The sequence below is a fragment of the Echiichthys vipera genome (assembly GCF_963691815.1).
Source record: "Echiichthys vipera genome assembly, chromosome: 17".
NCBI lineage: Eukaryota > Metazoa > Chordata > Actinopteri > Perciformes > Trachinidae > Echiichthys > Echiichthys vipera.
In genome coordinates this window covers 22,488,914-22,509,759 of record NC_139842.1, presented here as the reverse complement: position 1 = coordinate 22,509,759, position 20,846 = coordinate 22,488,914, and the positions used below count along the sequence as shown (strand labels likewise).

Below are 20,846 nucleotides of genomic sequence, written 5' to 3'. Positions count from 1 at the left end.
AACATGACACTAACAGTATTATACGTTTGTATACTTGCTCACCTTACATTTCAAAGGAAAAAAGGCTTTTTTACTATTAACATCACCATTACTATTATTATCACCATTAGTTTTGAAAAAAGATTATTAGATTTTTATTACATTTTCAATTAGGTTAAGTCCAAATTTTATTACATCTTCAGGTGTTACTTCATTTTTACATTGCATTGTTGGCTGTTAATCTTTTATTGGCTACTTGGAGTTGAGAGAGTCACACTAACTAGAGATCAAAATTAGAGAACAAATTAAAAATTGTTGATTTATTCTGAAATATAGTTATTTTGTGCATAATTTGATAGAATATCCTATGTGTCTATACCGCTGCGGTACTTACCTGTTTTTTTTAAATAACCAAGGCACATAAACAAAAACCTTTATTTTGTGAAAAAGCAGTGATCTAAATTAGAGAACAGTGTTCATTGTGTCATAAGAGAAGATTTCAACAATGTTTTCTTCTATAGGATTGAAAAATGAACAGGAAGTGTAGAGGCCACAGCTTTGAATGACTTCAGCACATCTGCGCCCACACTACATCACTAGTTTCTCACACTTCCCTCCGCCAAATTTAACTGACTTCTTCACACACTTTGGGTTCAGTCGTTCCCAGTCTACGCCAAACATCATTTTCCCCATCAGACCCACATAAATTGAACTTTAATGTCATGTCATGGTTTGAGGGATGTTTTCTACAGCAGGAGTTGGCCCTTTTGTTCAGCTACATGGCAGGTGAATGCAAATGTTTATGTGAACCTCCTTCAGCAACATGCAATACTTCACTGCAACTGTCTCCCAATCAGCTGCAATTTTAATGCAGGACAATGCCCCTGTCACACTGTAAAACAGGTTACACAGTTCCTTGAAGCTAAGAATATTGAAACAATGAAATGGCCAGCCCAGAGTCCAGATCTAAACCCCATAGAGAATCTCTGTAAAATCCTTGGTGACAAAGTAATGTCTAAAAAACCCACTCCAGTTAGTGAAGTGTGGAAAAGACTGAGTCAGAATGGACCAAGATCAAACCAGAGCAGTGTGAGAAACTAGTGGTGTCCTGTGGGTGCAGATGTGCTGAAGTCATTCAAAGCTGTGGCCTCTACACTTCCTGTTCATTTTTGAATCCTAGAGAAGAAAACATTGTTGAAATCTTCACTTCTGACACAATAGTTACTGTTCTCTAACTTTGATCTTACCCACAAAATAAAGGTTTTTGTTGAAGTGCCTTGGTTATTTAAAAAAAAACATGTTAATACAGCAGTGGTTTAGCCACAGCAGATATTGTATCAAATTATGATCGATAAAAAATAACAGTATTTCATATTAAATCAGAATAAAAGTATAAATAATGTGTTCTCTAATTTTGATCTCCAGTGAATATCAGGAGCTTTCTTCCTAATTATTTATCAATATTGCAGGGTCAACTTTAATCTTTTAAATCTGTCCTACAAGGCTCAGAAATCAGCTGGCCCAAGTTTAAAGCTAATGTTTTCTTTTGCCAGCATTTCTCCACCAGTGTCCCCCTGCCTGACATGTAAGTGAACAAAGAACAATGATTCTTGATGCTAAACTGTATGTACGACTAACAGCTGGGGCGACTGAGTTAATGCCAGTAACAAGCACTACTAGACAGCTGTAACTCTCTTCTTTGTGTATATTAGGGTGACCATAAATGATACAATTACTTGAGCGAAGAGTGGCTGTTGTAAGAGATGTGTCTCAGAATCCCAACAGGCAATATAGCATGTTTGTGAAGGTGTCAGCTCCAGAAAACAGACCACAAGTCCCAGACAAAAGGCATAGAACATGCTCCACGAGCCACGACTGACCACCTACACCTCCTCTGAAATCTAATTAGTGATCTCTGATCTGATCTGTACTATCGCAACATCAGACTAAAGCCCTCAATTAACTATTTACCTGTCACCGCTATCTGAAGTATGATAAAGTCCAACACTTGGGCTTCCGTTGTCATTCTGCTGCTGCAGTGCTTGTGTGGTAAAATGTTGGCATATCATTTGCATAAACAAACCTGGTGTTCCCTGTTCACATCTTCCCTGCTGTCTGTGTTTTTCTATGCATGCTGATCCTCACAGCAATTAAGTACAAATTTCCAAGTATTATAAGCACTGCGTGATCCCGACTGATACTGAACTTTGATTGAACTTGATTTCCTTTCTAATTCATGTATTCAAGAATGTAGATATTCATGGTAAAAGCCTTCTGTTGTGAGAATCCAGAAAATGTTCTCAAAATGTGTCCTACGTTATTTGATCTGTGTGTGTGTGTGTGTGAGAGTGTTTCAGCGTGCATGTGTGCACACCATGAAAGGCTGTACCTGTGTGAGGAGCAGCCTGAGGGCCTGTGCTGCTTCCTCACTGAGCTCCCTCACCCCCTTCCTCTCCACCGCCTCCATCACCTGGAGCAGGTCAGGCTCCAACACGGCTGTACTGCCGTGCTGTAGGAGCTGCAGAGGACACAAACAGGGAATCAAAGACATGTACACATACAAGTGCACAATCATGCATAGATGCTGTTATGAACAAACACAGAAGAATCACAGTGAGGGGAGGAAGAAAAGTAAAAAAGAAGAAGGTGGAAACAGGGGTGAGAGAGGAAAGCATAGAGACGTCAATAAAAATGTTATCCTTATGGAGTGAAGTGATATTGTGGATGATGTAGAGGTCCAATAAGTCTGCTACAATTTTGTAAAGATTTGAAGATGTGGGAAAGGTGCAAACGCACATCAATCTCCTAATTTTACACAAAATTAAATATATTAAAGTATTTAGAGCACAGCACAAAATAATAATAATAACATTTCTTAAACTGCCAAGAGTTGTACTGTCGATCTGCATTAGACGGTACTATATTGGCTCTCATTACTCATGTGATCCACATACTTCCACTACTTTTATGTTTTATTACCGTCATTAACTTTTTATGATTTTAATATCAAATATTTATTACTGCTCAGAACCATGCCCAAATAAATTAAACTTGATTTGAGTTGGGTGTGTGTGTGTGTGTGTGTAAAACCTCTCACAATTGTGATGAATCTGAAAATGGCAGGGTGAAGACAGCAGCTCTCTCCTGAGTTGAGCAGGCAGTAGAGGAGGAATCGACTCCACGGCTGACACACCACAAACTTTACTAAACAGACCCAGGGGGAGAAAATATGACAAGTCAGGATGCCTAATTCAGATCAATTCTATTTAATTTTGCCTTATTTCTCCTGGTGCAATTACTGAAAATGGTTAATGACATAAAAAAGGCATTAAAAACTAAACAAACATGCATACTACAGTGTTGAATCCATACATAATATGAGAAAAAAGTATTCCCTAAGAATACCTGCACAAATACACACCCTCTTTTATCTCTCTCACATACGCAGCCAACCTACACTTGCTCATTCCCAAACTTTCTGTCTGGTACCTGTAGTGGGACTCTTCCTCTGTAGGAAGCCCAGCAGGGAGCTTAGACAGTTGACAGAGGCTCTCAGCAACAACTCGTGCTTCTGAGGAGAAAGAGACACAGTTGGGTGAAACATAAAAGAGAAGTCAAGTATACAATAAAAACAGAAAAAGAAAAGTCTTCCAGCTAAAAAAAATGTCAGATCACTGCAAGTCATGCAAGGAATGTGAGGCCCGACTTTGCAGAAATGGACGCAAAGGAAAACACACATGCCCATCAATGAACAGAGATGCGACCAGGAACAAAAGGGAGATCAAGGGAACATCGGAGAGAGCGACTGAGTGAGGTTTTAATTATGTATGTCTCTCCCACAGTGGCGGTGCTGGCAATGTTCACTATGTAGGGTCCAAAAATATTGAAGTAGGACAGGCGGATATATAGACCACAGTGGAGAGTTACACCCTAATCCTGAGGCTGAGAGGAGGAGATGGGAGAAGAAATAAGTCAAGAGGATGAGTGGGAGGGGATGAGAGAGTGAGGGAGGTGAAGTGGGTAGGGGTATGAGAAAGATGAGAAGAGGGCAGATGAGGAGATGAAGATGAAAGAAGAGGTTAAAGTGAGAGCAGTGAGGGACAGAAAGTTAGGAGAAGTAAGAGGAGAGAAACTTTGGAGCTCCAGTTTTCCTACTGCCACCAAACCAGAGCATCAAGGGGAAAAGGGAGCGAAACCGAAGAGAGGGGGGGTTACCCATATCAGCAGCTCAACAGCAGAGTACAGAGCACTGAACCATACAGCCGAAGCTCAGTTCAGCACTACAGTCTTTTACACAGAGAAGAAATGCCACTGGTGTGGAACCAAAGGCTGGCATGCTGCAGCATAGGCTCTGGATAAAGAAATGCAACAGGCATAATATCCAATTATCCCACAGTTTCCACATTTCATCCACATTAACTCCTGATTGTCAAACTCAAAGATATATAAATAACTCTTTAGCAAATCATTTTTTTCACGCTTCTGCAGATTGTTCCACTTGTGTGGAGCACATATTAAAGAGCCAATTTCCCAATCCCACTGTTTACTTGATGAATGTCAAGGACCAAAGAGTCTTAAGAGCTGGTGCAGTGTGAAAATGATCTATAGTTAAGAGACATGTAAGATACCTAGGTTGTTTTCCAAGAAGTGCTTTGTAAATAAATAGTATGGAGTGCCGTACTCTTCTCACTGCTGATGACTGCCACCAAACTTTCTCATAAAGCAAACAAGCATGAGTTCTAAAGCCGTCCCCAGTTCTGAACCGAGGAGCAGAATGATGGACTGCCTCGAGAGGTTTAAGAGTAGAGGTAGGAGAGTGCACATGGATGACTCCGCCAGAGTCCAAAACAGATAAAAGGGTTGACTGTACAGTTTGCTTTCTGCAGGTCTGGGTAATGCAAGTTTTATTTCTATAGAAAATTGCCAGTTTTGCTTTTAGGGACTTAATTAGATAATTATTTGAAGCACAGCTTGCCATTGAGCTAAGAAACCAAGGTATTTATAAGTGGATCCTCTTTAAATTGGTGTCCCAGTAAGAGTAGTAATATACCCGTCCTTGGAACAGTAGATCAGTTTTCGAGAGAACAGAGGAGAGTAGTTTTCATACTGGCACCAAATTAATCAATTCATAAAAAATTGTAACTAAAAGTTGACCCAGAATAGACCTCTGTGCTCCCCCTTATTAACACTCATAAACCGGATTAATAAGCTAAAACAGCTTGTGTTCATGCCACTGAGATCTTTTGCAAATCAATTATAGGATTTATCATCAAATCCAATAGATACCAGGTGTTTCAAAGGAATTTGATGATGCACAGTATGAAAAGCCGTGGATAAATAGAAGCCATAATTGAAGCATTATAATTAACTATAAAGTCGGTCCCTGTAATGTTTCTTATGTATTATATCATCACTATAAAGAGCTGGAGTAGTACCTGCTAGTGTACTGGAGGAGCTGGGTTTCACATTGTGCATGTGAAAGAGCATCAAACTGAGCCCAGTGGTATCACACTTCATTAGCTGGAGCTTTTTCCAGGTTATTTGATTAGCCATTCAAATACATCACAGGCTTCTACACAACCTCCCTCTACCCCTTTTCTCAGTTCACACATCACTTTGATGACCTCTCACAGCTGTGTTGTGTCTGTGTTGGCTATAAAGTTTTAATGACCTGCCACTGCGATACTCTGGCAAAACAAATCATTTAGCTAGAACTCATGTCTGTCTGGATGAGTATCCGTATTCCGTGTTAATCTAAACTCTAAATTATAAACTGATGTGAATGTTGGGCGTAAATTTAAAGCATCTTCATCAGAAGTATTATGAAAACACATGTGGATGAGGGACAGTTCAACTTGTGAAGAGATGGCGAATGAACCAACTACAATTTCACCTCAATCTGACTTGTGCTAGTACTATTTTGATGAAGATCAGACCACATTTTATGAATAAATTGTGCATAAATGTAGGACACTGCAAAAGGTTGTTTTTTTTCTTGGCGCTGAATCTGAGAACACATTTAATGGGTCAACATAAGGACAAAGTGACAAAATCAGTGGCTCTTTCACGTGTGCAAGCAAATTTGACATTTGCCTGCACTGCTGGCACTCTCACTGCTACTTCAGCTTCAACAGTTTTATGTTTCAGTCCAAACCTTTTTGCAAAATTTATGGTCTTGAATAAACACATTTCTATTGTTCATTCTTCATCATTGAATCACAGTTTTCTCATTATGTGGTACTATATACGCATGTCAGGGTCTTCAACAAACTTTGAACTCATTCCTATGTTTGCAGTATTTAATGGACAGTGAGTCTTAAGCCCAGTTCAGACCAATGATTAGCAACGAGACAAAACTGTTTTTGAACACTGCATTGTTGTAGCACTGTGAATTGGCCCAGTCAGAAGTTAAAAAGGAAGTACAGAGGGTTGTTGCCACGGAGATGACATACCATGTCGTCTCGACTCACTGGCGTGTACTGGCAGGTTTCAGAACGTTGCAGACCTGCACAGTGCAAGTTTCAACTCGCCTATTTGTGAATCTTTGGTCTGAACCGGGCTTTAGAAGTGAGCTGTATTCAAGATATGTCTTAATGCCATTTTATGGAAACATTAGCACAACTCATACAGGATCTACTCACAAGTTTTGTGATTCATTTATTCACAATATCTTAAATAAAATAGAATCTTTATTTTGTGACTGTGCAGACCTAGCCATGAGTGATGTAGTTAATATACTTGATTGTTTAATAGAGCATTTCAGTGCTTCATATGTATGTACAGTAGTTCCTCTTTGTCTTGTGATGGTGGAGAACTGCTTTAACCATAAAGAATTACCAGGTTGAAATAACTGTAAAATCAAAGGCGTGTCTAAGTATCAACATACTGTATGTAGTAGTTCAGTGCACAGCAGACGTTTATATAGTATGTAAGATTCTTTATAATCTCTTTGATAAAGGGTCTATTAACTGCCGGATTTTGTGCACTGGCTCATAATTTTGTTTTTGCTCTGTGCTGCCACCCAGGAGAAGAAGAACATTACCTATTTACTTTTAAATAAATGCTGGTGGGACACCAGCCTGCCTCATTGGTATTAAATAACTAGTCAATACTCCAGCTACATGTAATAACATTCTGGGATTGCTCTGGAGATGTATGCCACTCCTTTATGCTAACTGCTAAATCAATTGAAATCTCATTTTCTACACAACCTTGTCTGTGAAAGGCAGGTTCAATGTCATGCTGTATATATCTTAAAGCTCGCCTTTATGTTATCTATGATTCACAATTAAAAGTGAGTGAAAGTAAAGCAAGAAAGGGTGAGCGCACGGTTATGTACATGTGCTGATTTATGGAAGAATGAAGAATGCATTAGGGTGTGCTTTTATGAGTGTGCAGCTCTCTTTTTTCTTTCTTTTTTGACGTACCTGCAGGCCAGCACCTCACTGGAATAAGTCGGTATTTTTTTGTAGTTTTTCATAATGTAAAACTTTGATTTACTATGTAATGTTTATGTGAATGCTTTAAACTGGCAAAGAAGATTTAATGGAATGAATCATGCTGTAAAATGCAAACCTTCCTTTAACAGCTAACTTTTCATCCATCACTTGTTGTAAAAACAATACATTTGGTAGCACTTTAACTTCATTACAGCACAGAATTTATAGGTGTTCTCTATTATTTCTGCCTTCCACAAACAAGAAATACGAGAAATGAAATGTTGGGATTGCAGTCCCAGGAGCAGACTCAAATACAAATCTCGACGTAAAATCCATATTGTGCTTACGACAAATCTACAGCAAAAACAAGCTGTGAGAGAAAATCGCAAAAAGTACAATATAACAGCATCAGAGGGGAACCCTTAGGGGCTTTTAGGACTTCAAAGAAGGCGCAACATATCAGCATTCTGTAATATTTAATATATTGCAATAATAATAATAATAATAATTAGCTTTTGATTCCATATTCTATCAAGTTTGCTTCAGAAACGACAGTGTAAGTGTCCTTAAATCTTCAGAATTGTGTTATCAAATCAGATTTAGTTGTTGTTGTCTCTAGGCAGAAAAAGGTTGCATCTCTCTGCTTCCTCAGTAGTTAGGACATCATGAAGTCCGGAGCTGTATGTTAATGTAGTGAGTGATGGGTAAATCAGCCAATCATATGCTGATATTGTAGTGGACGGACAAAAAACCTCACTGTAGGACTTTCAGAAGGCCACTGACATGTAGATGGGTCAGTGAGCGCCGACAGTGAAGTGAGCATGGCTACTACAGAAGACAACAACACTGTGGCTAGCTTGATAGCATTGACCTTTTCATGGCGTGCTTTCAAAGATAAAGACCAACTCCAACATTGGGATTAAGAGAAAAGGGGTAAAATTTTGAAAGGCAGTTTAAGAACAACAATTATCAATGCTGATTAGTATCCTTATTTCGATTCTCAGTATGGAGAAAGACATCCAATTAATTTTGGATTTGGGGATTTTAGTGCAGCTTGAAGCAATACATTGCTGGCGATGATTGTATGTGTGTGCGTGTGTGTGTGTGTGTGTGTTTGTGTGTGTCTGTCTGTGCGGCCACGCTGTTGGTACCGTTTTGCGCCAGAGATTTTTACCTTCTGTGGTGCTGACAATGAAAGTGTGTGTGTGTGTGTGTGTGGGGGGGGGGAGAGAATCATATCACATGCATAATAACAAAACAAATAATAATAATAATAATAATAATAACAAAATATTTTAAATGCACTGGTATCAAAGGTATTGACCAATCTACTCTGCCCTAAATCTCCTTCTGTTTCCTTTTCACACCTCCATGTGCTTACGCTTACTTTCACATACACACCTACACAAACACATATAGATCAATCAAGTATTACAACCTGCAAAAGGAGTCCAGTGAGAGCGGCTGAGAGGCACTGGGCTCCCCTGGAGCCAAGCGGGTACAAAGCACCGTCTTCGACCCCCAGGGGCCTGGGCCCAACCAAACCAGGACTAGTACTCAGATGCACCACTGCTGATTCCAGGTCAGAATCGAGGAGAGCCTGCAGCAACCTCAAGTAGCTGACTGAAAAGATAAAGTGAGAAAAGGGAGGGGGCTGGTTAATGACTGGAAGACCAAGGGAGAATAGGAGGAGATGGAATGCCTAAACACACAGAAGAGGAAGAGGAGAAAGCAAACAAATGTGGAGGGAAGGCCACAAGAGGAACAGGTGCAAGGTAGAAATGAAAGGAGTGAGTAAGTGTGCAGAGTGGGAAGTGAAAGTTTGAAATAGAATAAGACGCTAAATCAGGTAGCAGAGGGAAGAGCGGCACGGAGGAGTAACAATTGAAAGGGATTGAGGGCAATTTTTGAATTGATATGTGACAGACAGAGGCAGTGAGAGACAGGGTTGAAGGAAGGTCACAAAAACTGAGGGACCAAAGCAGTGATGAAGATAAAGACAGAGACATGGACAAAATGATTGGTAACACAGAGGGATCCAAACTGAGAGCTGCCAGCCATCTGACTTGCACTTATGCCATGTACACGGAGATTAGAGTTCTCTGAGGGAGGGAGGACTCAATTAGTGGCAGCAGAGGAGGAAGAAGAGAGACATAGCACAGAGAAAGAGTGAGTGAAGGAGTGAAGAAAGAAAGAAATGGAGATAGGCAGACGAGGGAGAGAGCCGATACATCACAGCACCTGACAGGCTACTAATCCAGCTGACAGACACAGACACAGGAGCAGCAGGAATGATCTGCCTCGGAGTGGTGCAGCAGGATGTGGGCCACTTAATGTAATGAAAGTGTATGATATCCGTAGCCGGGGTTTGGTTTACTCTGCTGAGGATAAAACATTGACGAACAGCCACTTTACCTGCGGCGATGTACATGTGAAGCAAACGGAGTTGAACCTCTTTGGTCTATCCTGAGGTAAATCTGAACCAAACTCTGATAACATGTATTGAGGTATATTAGTTTTACAAACCCCGTCTGAGTCAATGAGAAAATGTCATGAGAGGAAAGGAAAGATGGGCTCTGGAATTATGTGACGGTGAATGTTATTCACATGGGTCTTCAGTGGTGAAACTACAATGTTCCGAAGATGGATTGCTAAAAGTGTACATAGCATGGTGAATGCTATGCTAAAGGAGATTATAAAGGAAGCAATGAAGAACCACTCCTTATCATTTAGAGAATACTACCCGCTCTTATCATGGCTGCACCTTAAATACCTCCGCGTGATTTCACACAGATAGGAACGCTCCTAAGAAGAGATTAAGAGAATGCACAAAACTGGGAGGACAAAAGGTAAATGGGAAAAAAAGAAAACTTAAGCTGCATTCTGAAAAACACTTGAATTGCTGATAAACTGATTCAGTATATTCTGTCTGCAAGGGTAGACGTCTTTCAACAATAATCACCAAGTAAAATTATGAGTTTGTTACCCAGCAAGAGACTGTCAGTGTTTCTTTTCTGAACTAGGAGTCGTTGCACAGCTGTATCCAGATTCCAACTGATGATTTTTTGGACCTTAAATAATGGAGAAAAACAGAGAGAAGGAACAAGGGAGAGAGGGGAGAATCAGAATAACAAGATAACAACCAAACATCTCATTGAAAGTAAGGATGTATTATCTCTGCAGTGTCAGCAGAGAAGAAGAGGAATTTAGAAGAATTACTTGATCAATTTTTTCACTCTGTTATTATACAAAGAAAGTGCATTGTTTTATACCACAGGTTTACTGTGATATCTAGCAAATGAATCCAAATGGTGTTTTGTATTCTGCATTCACATGTTAATATATGCTCTATTTCACCATATGTACGGCATCTTGCCCTTGACTGCACCTTGACTCTGTTATGTTCTATAGGAAACTTGTGATAAGAGCAAAAGCTGAGCTGTGGTATGTACCTGAGCAGAGTGAACGCGCTGCAACGTAATGAGGGAGGACAGGAGGAGATGGCTGCAGCACAGCAGGGCTGAAGGAGGACAAGCTGATGGAGAGAGTGATGGAGCAGTGGAGGAGGAGGAGGAGGAGAGGACTGTCTGCAGCTGGTCCATCAGTCCACTGTTGGAGAGCAGCACGGAGACAGCTGGGGAGGGGAAGGCACTATGTCATCACACTTTGATGGGATATTGTGTGTATGTGTGTGTGTGTGCGAGAGAGAGAGAGAGAGAGAGAGAGAGAGAGAGAGAGAGAGAGAGAGAGATGGTAGCAGTTGGTCTGAATGGCTGCATGGTGACGTGCTGCAGGCACCCACACACAATTATGCAAACAGAAAGAAACACACACACACTTTTCTGTGGCACCTGTGATTAACTTGTTAGACCTCAACACTCTATCAGGAACTATCACATGCACACACACCCACAGACCCACACTCAAGGTCTCCAACACATTCACAATCAGCCACTCACTTTCAAATCATACTCTTATTGTAAGTGGATTTTTCCACATCAACCTTGACCAAGTGCATTACGCACATATCTTTTGATTTGACTCAATATACAATGTAGAAATTAAGCAAAATGAACAGAGTACACGGAGAAATAATGCCCCTAACATTGGGGTTATATACAGTAATTAGGCAGCCAACCAGGCCAATTGTAGGTACTAGAAAAAATATAATTACATATTATTTTAAGTAATATCCTAATTTCTGCCTTGAGATAGAGGAATGTGTTACTATTCCTGTCCTAGTCCCCACTGTTTGAAACACTTTCTAGTCTGAGCCTGAAGTAACTCGCATCTGCAAAGTCACCACTAGTGATGACGAAGCAGATGGCAAATTAAAGTAGACTACAGCAGAGGCAGTAAAGCAATGCTATGGGTTTACTTTGCTTTGCTTCCCAGTGGAGCCTGTTCTCTGGCCACTAGCCTAACGTTATTAACTACAAAGCAGCTCATTGCTGACCTCTGCTGAGTTGTTCTTCTTCACGTAATTTATGCCATTAAGAGACACTGAAACATGTCTTGATTTCTCCTGTTGACGGCAGCTCACTGTAAATTCTGCCATTATATATCATATGTATGAACTTCCATAGTGAAGTCATTTCTTTTATAATTTTCTTTGTTCTAATGTTGCATCTGTTTGGTAGGAGTAGTTTTGGTTTTCTCTTAAAAACAGATGTTTAATAAAACTTTTAAGACACCTAATGTGAAACATCTCTTTTCACTGTATGCAAACATAAAAATAAACTGATTGTGTCCACCCTTCTGACATTGTTTGTCTTTCTGGGTTTGAGATCTCTGAATTTGGTCTACTGATCATGTTACTGTGTGTGTATGTTTGTGTTTGTATGCAGTGTTCTGTCTATGCGTTACTCATATTCTAGTGTAGCAATGTAACAATACAACAGTGAGTGCTTGTTGTGCTTTTGTGCAAATGTATGAGAAACTCTCCCACTTGACAGCATAACTAAGTATAAAAGTCAATGTGCAGGACCGAGCCACAGCCTGTGTACCATTATGTAAATATATACAGTAGGTGTCAGTTTGTATGCTTATTCTTTCCTCTGTGTCTCAGTGCTGCATGCTTGTCAAGGTTAGCCTCACGCCTCTGTCACAACAGGGCAGAGGAAGAGACAAATTGAAACAGAGGGACAAAAAGCGAGATAGAAATAGGCAGAGGGTGAAGAGACAGACTGTGTGAAAGATGCAATGTTGGGAGAGGGAGAGAGTAAAACACAAACGAGGAGATGGACAGACAGGAAGGAAGTGTGTCTAACCTCTGTCAGTGCAGTGTGCAGGGGACAGACTCAGGCAGCAGTACAGGTAGCTGAGGGCAGGTAGCAGGCTCCCTGTGTCGGTAGGCTTTAACCTCCCTGATATATAACTCACTGACACACACACACACACACACAAACACACACACACACACACACACAGTCTGATGGTTCACTTGGTATTTTATCTGCAGTGCTCTCAAATAAATGAGACAGACATTGAGACACGATGTGAGAGGAAAATAAAATGTAGCACACTGAGCTTCACTTCATGTCTCACACCTGTCGGCACAGACTTAATTAATCTGATCTGCAAGTGAAAAAATGAGAAGCTGGAAAATATAACTACCAACACAGAATGAGATTCCACTAATGCGGTAAAAAGACAAGTCACAGAAGGATGAGGGGTGTTGACATCAAGGCATCACTCTAATCATAATACGCTCAGAGTTGTAATTTGCCAGACACGTCTAATACATTTCAAAACAGCATTTTCATTTGCAGATCAGCAGCAAGCACTCCCATGTTGATGAGGATATTTAATCAACAATAAGTGAAGCCTCCACTTAGGAAGGAATAGAGGTGCATGCGGAGCGAGGTGAGATAAACAGCCCATGTGTTGAATGAATGGATATGTGTTTCTATACTAGATGATTATGTGTCTGTAATGCAGCAAGTAAGTGTCTGTGTGAATGAAGGACATACTGAAGAGTGTCCAAGCAGTCAAGTAAATGTAAAGTGTGTATTGTTATAACATTTCTGTGTGTGTGAAACATTCTTAACCACCCCAATCTGCTGTGCTGAATGATGAATCCCACTCAATTATAACAGTCTCTAAACACTATAAAAGAGCAAGCGTTGTGCCGTGTGCAAACACTCGTGTTAAATAAACTCAAACAAATTAAACATGTTTGTCATTTGTCACAGGAAAATGAAAAACACAATCTAATGTGTAAATAAAATCATCTAATTTGATTGAATGATATTCATTACATTATTTTTTTATGCTTCTCAAATTTAAAATAAGTTACAAGTTTACAAGTTTATTGTCATAAATAACTTGTGCAAGACATAGTGCTCTCTTGTGCCTGGCTTTTGCAGACATGCATTGCAACCTGGTTGCAATTACAGTAGGCGCTATGTGCCAAGAAGCTATGACAACATGTCATCCAATACTGGTCACGTTGCCTTTTTAAATCTCTTCTTCTGTGGCGTGGCATGAGTATGATCTTGCATAATGAACAAAAGTGCAGTGCAGGCTTTCAAATTTGCCGGAGCAGTGACAAGTGCATCTTGCTGAGCTCCTTCTCCAGTCTTCTACAGTCATGCTGGCTCTGAAGGAAAACGCATTTAGCCTTACTGGAACCACAAAGTGCTTTATGTCCCTCTCTGCCGTTCATAGTTTTTTATATACCAGAAGAACATGGAAGCCTCCATAGAGCTTACCGTCCTATGTAAAGACAGATAAGTAATTATTCACGCAGTCAGATTGTTGGCAGAGGTAATTGTACACCAATGAGGACTTATTTATGAATGAAGACGTTGATTTGAGGTAATAAATTACTTAAAATGCTACACAAGGAAATCACACAAGTAAACGCAAAATGAGAACCTCAGACATAATAGTACAGTTTAATTATAGGGCTAAAAATTAACGTAATGACATGTAAATAAAGTAATATATATATACATTTATGTGGACCTCAGAGAAGATTAAAAATTAGAAAACACTGGTGATCCCAGAAACAAACAACAAAATAAGGACAAATCATAGATACGAACTAAAATTTGAGAAAATTTGTAAAATTGCGCTTGAGCATGGCATGGATCAACCGGGCCAAGTGTGCGTGCGCCCTTACTGAATCTGCCTCTGTTTGATTATGTTAAGTCATGTAAACAATGCGTAGGAACTGTGTGTTTGTGTATGCTCAGAGACAAGGGCTGTGAGGAGTTACGCTCAGTGTGACCTTCCAGCAGCACCCTTTGCCCTCACCGTGATAGAGCAGCTTGAAGTGCACTCCGTCCATTTTGCTGTAGGAGGAAGATGAAGGCGGGTCACTGGCCTGCATCACACAAAGCAGCTTCAGCACCAGAGGGAGTGAGTTCACTGCTAAATACAGAGAGACAGACACAAAGTGTAATTGTAAACACAAATGTGAAAAAGATCCAAGGGAGACAGGCAGGCAGATGTATACTGCATATATAAATACGGGCAGAGTGAAAGTCCTGTGAGGGAGGGAGAGGGCAAACTCAATAAAACAGTGAGAAGAGTGATGAGAGATACCAGTGTGTATGTGTGTGTACGTGAGAGCGAGAGAGAGAAGGATGTAGGAATGCTGTAAAGATACTGCCTAACAAGCCTGAATTAGCATTTCACCTGGCTGCACTCTGAAACCTGATGTTCCCAGAGTGGTTTTCAGAAAAGCCAGAATAAAGGACATTGTTCCAACTGTTTAAAATTAAATTAAAATTAAACAAGTGAAAGCAGCTCTGCAGTGACTTGTAGGGTTCTGGTTTAGGAACACAGGAAGCCCACAGTGATCATCAGGAGGCAAGAGGAGGAAGAAGTAAGCATATCTTACTCAGAAATATAAAACATTACCATGCACACTTTGAATAACAATGTTCTGGTTCTGAATCCTGAAAGGGTTAAGGGTAAAAGAAGCAGACAGGGAAAAGGAGAGTGGGAGCGTGAAGTCAGAGAAGGGGTGAAAGGAGACAAAGAGTAACAGGAAATAAACTGCAGGAAGATCAGGCAAAACAGTCATCTACATACGTCTTTCAGCCCTGTGGTGCATAACATTATTGTCTCCCCTTGGAATGCCGCTGCATTAGAGGCTAATATAAAGTATACATTAATGCAAATTACAGTGGGCTGAATTGGAACACATGCATGGATAACGGTCTATAATCCCCACAGGACCTAAGATGAGCAGAAAGCAGGCTTAGGCTAACCACAGCAACAGTTTCTGCATCCCCAGCTGGTACACTGGTGTTATGGCCTTCAGCTGTGCTCATTAACCTGGTCAAGTCTACAGACATAATAACACTATCAGGCAGACACCTCTACCAAAAGCACCAGATATGCATGCGTAGAATGGGCAGTACTTCTGAGAATCAAACTCTGAGGAAGTAATCAGGCCTAACCTTTGGATAAGACGGCATTTTCTCTTTCTTAATACATTATTTGTACAGTCTTAAATTCCCATCAGATCCATAAACTTTAAAGACTGATTGGTGTTTGTTCAAGATATCCAGCATTATCTACACTTTTGTTTATCCTTATGGTCCTTTTGTAGTATTTATAGTGATTGCAGGGTGCTTTTGTAGGTGTTACAATACAGAGAGTACTTGGCTTTATGATCCAGAATGATTCCCCAACTTTCCCCAAAAGTGCAACGTAACGCAATTGCTCGAAAATATTTGATATGAGGTTTCCAGCAGATTGTGTGGTCTAATATCACACCAAGAAATGTATTTTCATATACCCTTTCTGCAGAAACATTATCAATCGTAACTTGTATCTGAGTGTTTGTTTACTGACCCCTGAGATCTTGTTAAAACCTGTCATTTTTGTTTTATTAAATTACCTAAAGGTATAAATGTAGTATAAGCCTAAAAAATAATGTATAAACTAATACAAAAGTAATCACTCTCCCCAAAGCAATTTCAGTCAAAAGCAGCTGGACTTGGTTATTTGTCTAGGAAGACTTTTCACCTCTCATCCAAGAGGCTTCATCAGTTCATGGATGCATCTGGCCAGGCTGGGACTGGTCCAGGACCAGGACCAGGACCAGGCTGGGACTGGTCCAACTAACTGGTGTGGAGATCCAGGTATTAAACCTCTCACAAGGTCGATGATGTCACTGGAACCCTTTGTGCTCCAAGTGCCAACAGCCGTCGTTAGAGTGACAGTCGTTGGTGGGAAGTTGGTTTGGACTTCGTTAGTGCTCTATTGAGTCTTAACGACAGTCGTTGGAGTCACAGGAGGATTTTTGTGAAAAGTTGTTCTTGGAGGTTAGATTGTTAAATCTCCTGGGAAGGGATGAAAGGGCAGCATTGTAAATTGCAGATAAGTGGTGTCTCAGACCCCCTCCTCTGTTTAGCGATGGTTTCTCCACTTTTACATAGATGGCTTCTTTTACTCCTCTTTCAAACCATCTGTCCTCTCCGTCCAGGATTTGGACATTGTTGTCATCAAAGGAGTGGGCTTTCTCCTTGAGATGTAAGTGGACAGCGGAGTCCAGGCCTGAGGAGTTAGCTCTCCTGTGTTGGGCCATGCGTTTATGCAGTGGTTGTTTTGTTTCTCCGATGTAAAGATCTTTGCATTCCTCGTTGCATTGGACAGCATAAACCAGGTTGCTTTTGTGGGTGTGTGGTGTTCTGTCCTTGGGATGTACTAGTCTCTGTCTGAGTGTGTTACTGGGTTTGAAATACACAGGGATGCTGTGTTTGTTGAAGATCCTCCTGAGTTTCTCTGATACCCCAGCCACATACGGAATGACTATGCTGTTTCTCTTGTTTTCTTTTTCTTTCTCAACCCCTTTGGTTTTCTTTCTGGAAGCAGCTGCCATTTTCACAAAGGTCCAGCTGGGGTAGCCACAAGTTGTGAGGGAGCCTCTCAGGTGCTTGCGTTCTTCCCCTTGGGCCTGTGAGCTGGTGGGTACGTTATCAGCTCTATGTTGCAGTGTTCTGATAACTCCAAGCTTGTGTTCCAGGGGATGGTGAGAGTCAAACAGTAGATATTGATCTGTGTGAGTGGGTTTTCTTTATACCCTAATGTGGAGGCTCCTGTCATTCTCCATATGGACGTCACAGTCTAAGAATAGCAAACTATTGTCCTGACTTCTTCTCTGGTTAACTTGATTTTTCTGTCCACTGAGTTTATATGTTCAGTAAAAGTTTGCACCTCTTTGTATTCCACATATCTGAACCAATGGTTCTGTGTTATTTAAGGAGTTCAAAGCCTTGTCCTCTACCTCCTCCATGTATAGATTTGCCACAATAGGGGATACTGGCGAACCCATGGCTGAGCCATGTTTTTGTCTGTAAAAAGTGCCATTAAACTGGAAATATGTGGAATTCAGGCACTAATCCTGAAGTTGGCAAATGTTGTCTGGTTTGAGATTTGTTCGGTTGTGTAAGGAGTTTTCCTGTGTGAGCCGCTCCCTTAGGGCGCACTCACACCGGGCCAAAACAGTGTGAGTGCAACCGTTCTGCGCATAGCTGAGGCCAGCTGGCAGTCCAAGGCCCGTCTGAGAGAGGTGGGCTTTTGTAGAGCCCGTTTGCACATGTACGAGCACGAGCGTGCGCACGTGTACGAGCACGAGCACGAGCACGAGCACGAGGCCTACGGCGGTTCTGACGTCATTTATGTGCGCCTGTTCGGACATAGAAAATAGAAGGACGGACCGTGCGCGGACATTTAACAACAACAACAAGGACAAGTACCCTAAAGCCCGGGGCGCGGTGCGGAAGGACAGTGTGAGTGCGCCCTTACTGTGGCCAGAGCCTGCAGAGACTGCACGCTTTCTCTCTCTTTCTGGCCATTGAGTGCAAGCAAGGCAGGTGAAGAGGGGCTGACTCTCAATGCTGTCTACATATAATACCTTTAAATTGTAAATGTATGACTGATAGGAAACTGTAATTAATTGTAATCTCCTTTCACAGTAATAGTTTTTTTTGGTGTGACAATTCGACAGATTCTGTAGCACACAGGAAGCAGAGCTGCAGACCTGTCATAATAATAACGAATACTAATACAATACCAACAAAACACAGAAGGTTGCAACGGAAGTCAATGTTTGAATTAACCTACCAGCGTTCAAAAAGACTTATACTACTGAAACAAAACCGACACAAATCTAAGAGTTTTCCTCTCTCAAACACACAGAATACAAATCCTGTGTATGATAGCAACCTCAAGGATACCAATACTATTGTCTGTTAAAATTAAATCAATACTATAAACTTCATTATGAAGAGTCAACTAGATAAGCAAAGCAACTCATTTTCCAACGCCTGTAAGGCCAAAGGATGCTCAGAGGATTGGTCTGAACAGAGGATTAATGGCTCTCTCCTTTCAACATTAATCAGAAGTGACAAGCATTCTGGGACTTGTTTTAGCCATTTCAATCCAATTTAATACAACAATCAAGTTTAAGAGAGACCTTGTAATCACACGTCCCTTAAAACCAAGTTTGCCTGGCAGAATAGATCAAATAAATAACACCACCAAATGCCACATTTACTACATACGGTATAAACTACCCATAGTGCGCAACTATGATAATAATAATAATCAAAGTGTTTTTATTGAATTTTCCATTCAAGCAACACGAATCCCATTCATACAGACAAAACAGTAACAAGACATACCATACTAATATCAGACATAACCAGACATTCTTAAAAATAATTACATTAACAGGTTAGAAGATAAAGATATAAATAAACAAAACAAAAAAACGGGGGGGGGGGGGGGGTTAAAAGCTACCAGTTATGGTGGAGGAAACGGAAACTCATATTCAAAATGGGAAACAAAAGGCTGCCAGACCTTGGAGAATTTCTGGGTGCTGCCCTGTACAGTAAATCTCAAATGTTCTAGTTTGAGGTGTGCCATCACCTCTTCTACCCACCGTTTATGAGAAGACGTTATTGCCTTTATCCAATTAAATAGGATCTACCTCCTAGCCAGCAGTGAAGTGAATGCTATATGCTTGAGCTTCTTGTGGCGCTACTATGATATAATAGTATTTCAGGACATGTACTTACTTGGTGATCAATCCAACATGTCCTTTGTGTGTTTGCCCTATGAAAAGTGAAGAGAAAGACTAATTGTTACCTTTTTGGCAGGATTTTGCATATTTTGATTGTTGAAAGAGAGAAACAAACGATGACTTTCACTGTCTCCTAATGTGACCGTAATCAGCCTTTAATTCTATCTTTAAGATCCAGTGTAATTTGAACCGTTGTTAGAACATGAGAAAGAAAATGCTGCCAGGGAGAATGGCCTAAGAAACATAAATCCACAAAGGTATTCTTTCAAAGGATGTGAGAATAATCAAACTAAGTGCTTTCCATTATGTTGCAAAAGAACATCGTGCCAAATGGACCTATTCATCTATGCACATTACTGCACAGATGTTTTACTGCTGTGTCCAGAAATTGTTATTTTCATATCATTATTTAAATTCCCTATATACTTTGCCAGCCTAGTTTGCGCAGTAGAAGATGGATGTATTTTTATTTAATAATCGTAGGATTTGACAGAATTCTCACCTTTAATCTTAATTTCAATATACAAATGAGATAGGGAAAGCATGACACAAACAAACAAAAATACATTTCAACACATGAATGCATTTTACATGTATGCTTTTGGTGTGCCAATGAAACAAGTTTTACAGATTTAAGAGGCGATTTTCAATCCACTGTCTCTCTTATTTTATTTATGGCCAGCCTATTCTGCTTTGAAGAGTGTAGACATGTAAGAGGGTCTTCCAGTCTCCTAAACCTCTTCTTGTGTGTGTCTAGGGCAAAAAGTCCCAAAACGATCAAGTAGCTAATACTCAGCACTGAATACATGTATCATATTTTAAGGCAAATAGGCATTAATGGTGAGACAACAAGAAACACTGATGGATTTGCTAGGTTCGCATTATTTAGTTAAATAAATTGGTATCAAAAAAGTTGAACAATGAGTTGTGGTGTAAATTGTTTTCTTGTAAACTCTTGTAGTGGGAATTCTGTGGAGAGACATTTAACCAAAAGAAAGTTTTGTTAATCACAAATATCTTTTCAGTCAATACGAAGAGATGAGACCGAATGAGCTCAGGTGTGGCTGCTGATGTGGGCTTTTTATAAAGCTAGATTGAATTAAGTATCTCTTCCAGTGTTTGCTGTATGGGGAGAAAAAGGCTGTCATGGTGCATTCATTCTATTACATCTCAGTGTAGCAGTCCACTGGGTAAACTTGTGAGTTTATGTATATTGTATGTCTGTTTGTGTATGTGTGTTTGTGTGTGTGTGTGTTTGTGTGTGTGTGTGTGTGTGTGTGTGTGAGAGAGAGAGAGAGAGAGAGAGAGAGAGAGAGAGAGAGAGAGAGAGAGAGAGAGAGAGAGAGAGAGAGAGAGAGAGAGAGAGAGAGAGAGATTGTATT

At 40.4% G+C, this 20,846-nt stretch overlaps 1 protein-coding gene across 1 annotated transcript in view; it reads right to left on the bottom strand.

The window, feature by feature from the left end:
- mei1 (meiotic double-stranded break formation protein 1) overlaps positions 1–20,846 on the bottom strand; it is a gene marked incomplete at both ends in the record, with an annotated part of 65,822 nt that overhangs the window by 4,518 nt on the left and 40,458 nt on the right. The window contains 8 exons of the mRNA XM_083930759.1: positions 2,369–2,497; positions 3,077–3,183; positions 3,469–3,550; positions 8,857–9,041; positions 10,405–10,489; positions 10,871–11,052; positions 12,689–12,799; positions 14,679–14,795. Of these exons, the coding sequence (XP_083786885.1) occupies positions 2,369–2,497; positions 3,077–3,183; positions 3,469–3,550; positions 8,857–9,041; positions 10,405–10,489; positions 10,871–11,052; positions 12,689–12,799; positions 14,679–14,795 (998 nt within the window). The remainder of the gene's footprint in view (positions 1–2,368; positions 2,498–3,076; positions 3,184–3,468; positions 3,551–8,856; positions 9,042–10,404; positions 10,490–10,870; positions 11,053–12,688; positions 12,800–14,678; positions 14,796–20,846) is intronic.